At 48.4% G+C, this 7,703-nt stretch overlaps 1 protein-coding gene across 1 annotated transcript in view; it reads right to left on the reverse strand.

Moving 5' to 3' along the window:
* Positions 1 to 202: 202 nt before the first annotated feature.
* LOC143290164 (uncharacterized) overlaps positions 203 to 7,703 on the reverse strand; it is a 73,474-nt gene continuing 65,973 nt past the window's right edge. Inside the window, exon 2 of the mRNA XM_076599470.1 lies at positions 203 to 542. Within this exon, the coding sequence (XP_076455585.1) occupies positions 247 to 542 (296 nt within the window). The 3' untranslated portion in view covers positions 203 to 246. The remainder of the gene's footprint in view (positions 543 to 7,703) is intronic.

Below are 7,703 nucleotides of genomic sequence, written 5' to 3' on the forward strand. Positions count from 1 at the left end.
GATTGGCATTATCCATCAATCTCAAGGGCGAGATAATAGTAACGGTACCGCCTTGGTCGGCGCCATCCCACCCACCCTAACCCTAAAATAAAAAAAATAATAATAATAAAAATCCTGAAAGAAAACCCTACAAAAAATAAATAAATAAATAAGGAAGAAGAAAAAAAATCCTAAAAATCCAGGTAATTCTCCCACACCACCCCTGCGCACCGCACCCCACCCAAAACTGCAACCCCCTCCCCCACGTCAGTGCATGCCCCCGGCGGCAGCCAGGGCGGCCAGCTTGCGCTCCTCAGCGGCCTTCTCCAGGGCGTTGGCCAGGTTCATGTTCTTGGCGATGTGCGACAGCTTGTGGTCCTTCTTCCACTTCATGCGGCGGTTCTGGAACCAGATCTTGATCTGCCGCTCCGTCAGGTTGAGCGCGTGCGCGATCTCGATGCGGCGGCGGCGCGTGAGGTACTTGTTGTAGTGGAACTCCTTCTCCAGCTCCAGGGTCTGGTGGCGCGTGTAGGACGTGCGCGAGCGCTTCGTGTCCTCGCCGTCTGCCCACAGAGTCCGTTCCATCCATTCATCGATCAATACATCGATCAGAATTATGAATCAATAAATCAGTCGATCAAAATATCAATCAGTGATTTAATCGGTCAATCAGTTCAATTAATGTTTGAAAGCACACAGTGAACACAGAGAGATTTGACCTTCCTTCCGGCTCGTCTTAACAAGAGAGGGGGAGCGAAAGGCAAGAACATTATTTCTAACAATAACATATCAATAGTTAAATAAGCAAATAAATAAATAAATGAACAATGAAATAAATAAATAAATATAAGAAAAATGAGTTTTTAAAAAAATTGAGTGAATGAACGAATAAATAAATAAACAAATAAATGAATGAATTAAAAAAACAACAAAACAACAACCACGATTTAATTAAAATGGAATGAAAAAGAATAAAACAGAACAGAATAAAATACGTCAAAAGAAATTAGAATGTCATTTTATCACAAGAATAAATTGGCATTTAACGTGAACGTGAAAAATCCCGACCCATGATCCATGGCGGGGAAGGGGCTGAGGGGAGGGGGAGAAGGACGGAAGGAAGGAAGGAAGGAAGGAAGGAAGGACATCGCACTGTCACCATCACAGTGGATATAATCAGTTATCACAGTGTCATACGCACAGAAAAAAAAACAACAAAACGAAAGTTGGGACATACAGGCTTATAGTAGTTTCGAAGTCTACATTCGAAACTAAACATTAATTCAAAATTATCAGAAATATAATCAGTATCCATCAAGGCCAAAGCCCCATACTATGAATGGGTTGTACACAAAAGATCTTCATTTTGAGTGAATGTGTGTGCGGTTTTTTTGTTTGTTTTTTTCTTTTTCTTTTTTTTAACGGGGAATACAATATATGAAATAAGTAATTTAGCCAATAAACATGAGAATGTAACGCCAAATGGGACATCACATGAACAACAATCATATTATTACACAGTATGACAGTAATACTACATCATCAGTACGTATATTATTTTCTGCCCACAGGATTGGGGAGTGTGGGTAGTAATTTGAGCGTGGGGGGCGGTGGGGGGAGTATACCATTCCACCTCCCTCTCTCTCTCTCACACACTCACTCACTCACTCTCTCTCTCTCTTCTTTTATTGCGCGTATCTTATCTTGTCTTGTTCGCAGCAAACAAAAATTCAAAAAGAAATTCTTGCTCATCCCTTTCCCCGCAAGTTACGAAGATTTTTGTCGTGTCTCTGTCCCTCTGTCTCTCTCAGTCCCTTTCTCTCTATCTCTGTCCCTTTCTCTCTATCTCTGTCCCTCTATCTCTTTCGCCCCCCCCTCCCCCCGACCACCCCTTTTCCTCTCTTTGTCTCACTCTGTCTCTCCATCTCCCTTTCTCTCATTCTTCAAGCATGCGTGTGCGCGGGCGTATGCGCGTGCGCGTGTGCGTGATAAATGCGTCTGTGCTTGCGTGAGTACATGCATGTATCACTCTCTCCACTGGCTTCCGACACAGCGCCATAGCGAACACGCGGACCGGACTGACGGACGGACGGACGGAAATACGGAGCTAGGGAGTACGGACAGAGCGATAGGAAGCCGACGACGATGACGACGATGACGACGCAACTTAAGGGGATTTTCCGTGCCACAATGGGTAATTCTAGTCCCCCCCCCCCCCCCATCTCTCCCTCCCTCCCTTCCCTCCCTTCCTTCCTTCCTCCCTCCCGCTCACCCCACCTCCACCCCCCTCCTCCCACCCAACACAACAACCAGACCAGCCTCCCACAGCCTGACACTCAAAGCTGGGTGGATCCACCCGGATTAAGTGCCGCCGCAAAGCTGTGTCGTCTTGTGCTGTGTGTGTGCGTGAGAGAGAGACAGACAGACAGACAGAGAGACGGAAGGATGGAGGATGGAAGTACATAGGGGTGATGGTGATTGGGGTGAGAAGGGAGGGGTGGACAATTATGGAGATGGTGTGGCGGGGTGGGTAGGTGGGGTGGGTGAGTGGATGGGTGGGAGGAGAGATGGGGGTTGTTACGTTCATAAGGATGCGTAAAACTGATTTCGGTTTTGTGTGTGTCTGAGTGTGTGTGTGTGTGTGTGTGTGTGTGTGTGTGTGTGTGTGTGTGTGTGTGTGAAGGTGAGAGAGAGAGAAAGAACCCCAGACTGAAACAGACACAGAAAGAAACGAAAGAAATAGATTACGACTCTCGTCGCCAACGGTTCATATGAAAAAACAACAACAAAAAACAAAAAAAAACCCAGAAAAGCCTTCCCATCTCGCCCCGTATCCCCACCTCATCCTTCTAAAATCAAGTAAAGCCCCACAACTGGGTTACCCTTACCACTGGTAGAAAGACAGAAACTGAGTAGGAAGAAGGGAATGAAAAAAAACAAAACAAAAAAAACAACACAAAAAACAAAACAACAACAAGAACAGTAACTGGAAGACGAGGGGGGTATGAGGAGTATGGTGAAGAAGAAGAAGAAGAAGAAGAAGAAGAAGAAGAACCTAAAGCAACAAGGTCAAACGAACACGGAGAAACAAACATCACACGAAGAAAGAAGACGTGTAGGAAACACTGCCAAGTTAACTCTCTCCATACGAACGGCGAAAGAGACGATGCTAACAGCGTTTCACCCCAATTACCATCATCAAAATATTGCAAGCGGAAGGCTCTTATACTGAAGAGGTGAATGTTGACAAAGAATACCACAGTTCTGACGACGGAAGCTAAAGGTTGGGTCATTCAGACACCCACTGGACATCCGAGGGGTCTGTGTAGAGGAGAAGAGAGGACTGGCCGTACTGAGGGAGTTAAGGTCACGCACGAAGAAGAACAAGATCAAGAGGACTGAGAAGGAGGAGGAGGAGGAGCAGAAGAAGAAGGGGGAGGAGGAGGAGGGGGGAAAGAAGAAGGAGGAGCAGAAGATGAAGGAGGAGGAGGAGGAGAAGAAGATGATGAAGAAGAAGGAAGAGAAGGAAGGGGAGTGGGGGGGGGGAGAACAGGGGAGAGAGGAGGAGGAGGAGAAAACATTGAGAAGAAGAAGCAGGGGGAGGAGGAGGAAGAGGAGAAGAGAAGCAGAAACAACAAGACGGCAAAGCAGAGGGTCAACAGAAGCAGAAGACACAAGACGTCGGGAAGAGTTGGCACGACCCGCCACAAGAAGATAAAGTTTCCATCAGACACCTCCATGAATCCGAAACTACCATCCGTGCTGTGCCATCTTCCATCATTCCGCTCCTTGGCGTGTTGCGCGCGTGCGCCAGTTGACGTCACCTGCTGCCAGAATTACCTCCCTGGAGGGTTGTGTCAGAACTTACTTAGAAAGTCTTCTGACAGGGACGGGGGTGGTGGGAGTGGAGGGTGTGGGTGGGGGGGTGGGAGGGGAAGAGAAGGAGAAGGGCAGAGGGTGGAAGAAGACGAATGTCTTCGCAACAACGACAAAAAAAAAGAAGAAACAAAGAGAAACAAAGAAACGAAGGAAAAGGAAGGAAACACCCCCCACACACCCACACACCCATATCCTCCATTCTCACCCAAGATCCCCACCACCCTCTCCTCTCCCTGCCCAACCCCCTCCCCCCCACACCTCCGACCCCCCCCCCCCCCCCCCCCCATCCCCCCCACCCCTTAAACAGTACAGGACCAGAAGACAAAGCCAGGTCTTTAGTTTCGCTGCCGTCGCCGTGAAAGGAGCCATTTTTAAAAGACTTTAATTTCATGAGGGGGGGTCGCCTCCAAAACAGAACAAATGGAACAGCCAGCAAACGAGCTGCGAGGACTTTCATTTCCAAAAAAACCGGGGGAGGAGACAGCGCTCGGCACGTGAGGAGAATGACCGCCAGAGAAAAAAAGAGTGTCGCGATAGCAACATATTCCATTAATCTCAGCCCTGCCCCCCACCCCCTCTCCCTCTCTCTCTCCCCCTCCCCTACACTTCGTCCAGGCGAAGACCCGGGGCCAAAAGATAAATCTGTTTGCGTGAAATTACAAATTTCCTGACGTTCCAGCCTTCCCAGCCATCCCCTCCCCCCTACCACCTCTTCCCCCCCTAAGAAAGAAAGAAAGAAAAGAAGAAGTGGGAGGAGAACGGAGAAGGAGGGAGGGTCGGGGGGTGGGGGGCGAGAAAGTTCAATTTGGGCCCCCGGAGCTGATCAAGGGAGAGAAATCAGCAAAGGGAGAGCAATCGGTTGTGCCATCAACGGAGGAGGAAGCTGGGCGCGAAAGGGTTTTGTTCTTGTCCGATAGGCGGCGCGCTGTAATCAGCGCCTGTGTCTAGCAGTTAGCGACCTCTGGGGGGAAGAAAAATGTGTTTTTTCGTACAAGCATTCAGCGTGATCGCCATCTTGCCGCGAGATCCGATCAACCAACAGAATTAGAGGCGGCAAGATGAGACGGCCAGGGCGACAGGGGATCGGGGCAGCGGGTCTCCGAGTCGCCTTGCCCAGCAGAAAGCAAAAGCTCCGTCCGCCCAGCAGGACAAAAAGTTTCTTGCCGGCTTTGTCCACAAAAGAACAAGGGGTGGGCGAAAAAAACAACAACAACTACAACAACAACACAACACATAAAACCCTTGCCTCGCCCCCCCTCCCTCTTCCCTCAGTTTGGATTCCATGGCGACTGGTGTGGCTTTCGCTTAATTGTTACTTTTCTTGTTCTGGTCGCAAACGGCTACCTTTCCGTTCTTCCATCGGTTCTGGAATCAATCATGTAGGGGTGGGTGGTGGGAGATGCGGGGAGAGGTGTGTGTGTGTTGGGGGAGGGGGGAGGGGTTGGGGGGGTGGGTGGCAGTGAGTAATCCTGTATGAGGTCTTTCCTACTACGTCATCGGCAAACAGAAAGAGAAGAGGAGGACGGAAAGGGAAGGGGAGGGGGGTGAAGGAGACAGAGAGAGAGAGACAGAGACAGAGGTTGGGGTGCGCGAGACCAAACGAAACGAAAGTTATATTTTATGTGTGTGCTGAAGTAAGAATGATCGTATCATTGCTTTGTTTTACATTTCAGCCCTCGCGAAGAAAGAAAGAAAAACAAACAAAAAAAAAACATAAGAAGAAATAGAGAGAGTGAGCTTGACTTGTGAGTAAATGAATTGATGATTTTATTTCAATTTATCTAAATTCATTTTAGAATGAGCAAACAATGCTCTTCTTTTTTTTTCATCTGGCCTTCGAAAGAGAAAAGTGGAACTGAAAAAAGAACAGAAAGTGAGGGACGATAGAGAGACAGAGACAGACAGAGACAGAGTAAGAGAGACATGGACAGAGACAGAGAACAGTCATACTGTTTAATCAATTTTTCTTTTTCCCTCGTCCTGGATGTTCGGAACAAATCCGAAGCTGTCTCACAATTAGAGGGAAATAGGGGGGGCTTTTTTCTTTTCTTTTTTGTTACTGACGAAATCAGTCTTACATTCTCGGTCTGTCGGTCTACAGGTTTGATACGAACTGTCATGTTCCTTTCACTCCCCGCCTCACCTACACCACTCCACCACCACCCCTCTTTACCTCCCCCCTACCCCGCACCCCCTCCCGCCAATATATAGTGGTTCAATAAAGATGTATGGTACAACACTGCATTTGTGGGTGTGGAAGTAGTAGTAGTTGTAGTAGTAGTAGCAGCAGCAGCAGCAGCAGCAGTAGGCGCCGTAATCTAATGGCAACTTTGTCGCCCTGAGTTTCCTCAGTTGGATCCCCGTCGCGCCTGGTGGGATATGGGTGGAGATTTTTCCGATCTGCTGGTGCCTGAAACCCCTTCCGTGTGTATACGCACGAAGGAGATCAAATACGCACGTTAAAGATCCTGTTATATTTGTCGAAGGTCGGTGGGTTATGGAAACAAGAACACACACACACACACAGCATGCACACCCCCGTAAACGAGAGTATGGCTGCCTACATGGAGGGCTTAATGAACAAAACAGTCATACCCGTAATGTGTTACATGTGTGTGTGTGTGTGTGTGTGTGACTGAAACCTAATACAATGACATAAGAAACAAATGATGAGCGCCCAAGACCAAGCTGTCGGTCGGCTCTACCCAGGTAGGTAGGCAGGCAGGCAGTCTGTTGTGCAAATAACACCGCGTTTGTAACTATTTTTCAGCGCTCAGAGCTTGGTCTCTGAAGATAGGCGGTATATATAAGTAACCATGTCATGATCAACACATCACCATACTGAAACGGGGGCTTCGAACCCTTGATCTACGGTGAGCACTGGATGAGGTCTGACTCCTCTGACCGCCTCTGCCACTGTTCCCTGCTGCCTGGCCGAACAGCGTTATTATCTTATCCACAGGGAGGAATGAAGCTACACCTGTAACTTGTCCGCACCTGGACAAGGGGACCGCAGGGTTTTGCTCCCCCCCCCCCCCTAAAGAATGCACCCCCCGGGCGTGTTGACAAGATGCGGGGCTTTGCTTTGTCGTTGGCGCGGATCCAACTGTGTGGGAGACTAATGGACTGGTCAGGCTGAAGTGATGGGGCTGGGGGGCTGGCCATAGCTGTGTGTGTGTGTGAGTTTGTGAGTGTGTGTGTGTTGTATGTGTGTGTGTGTGAGTTTGTGAGTGTGTTGTGTGTGTGTGTGTGTGTGTGTGTTGTATGTGTGTGTGTGTGAGTTTGTGAGTGTGTGTGTGTGTTGTGTGTGTGTGTGTGTGTGTGTGTGTGTGTGTACTGTCTGCTGGGTCTTTTCTTTCTCTGTCTGTATGTCTTTGTCTTTCTGCCTCTTTCTTAGTGTGTGTGTGTGTGTGTGTGTGTGTCTAGAATAAATTTATTTCATTTTGTCTTTGCTTAAAAGCTGGGTGTTGTAAAAAAGAAAAAAAAAAGTATTTGCATGTTTATTCCACTTCCCCGGTCAAAACAGTAACGTCATTCTCTGTCTGTCTGTTTGTCTGTCTACCACTTAACACTCACCCCACCCCTACCCCTTCCGATCCTCCCCCTCCTCCTTCAACTCTACCCGTCCTCACACACACACACACCCATCCATCCAGCCATTCATTCCAATTAGGCATCTCCCCCCCCCCACCCCCCTGTCTTGCTAACAACAACAAGAAGAAGAAAGCACAGAAGGGAACAAATCTGAGCCCCCAAGAAAGCGAAGTGGGGAGGAGGGAAAACCAAATGACTGCTTTCAGGACAGGGGCAAGGTTCAATGGATGAAAACCAACCAACCATACACA

This window comes from Babylonia areolata, chromosome 15, assembly GCF_041734735.1.
Source record: "Babylonia areolata isolate BAREFJ2019XMU chromosome 15, ASM4173473v1, whole genome shotgun sequence".
Lineage (NCBI taxonomy): Eukaryota > Metazoa > Mollusca > Gastropoda > Neogastropoda > Buccinidae > Babylonia > Babylonia areolata.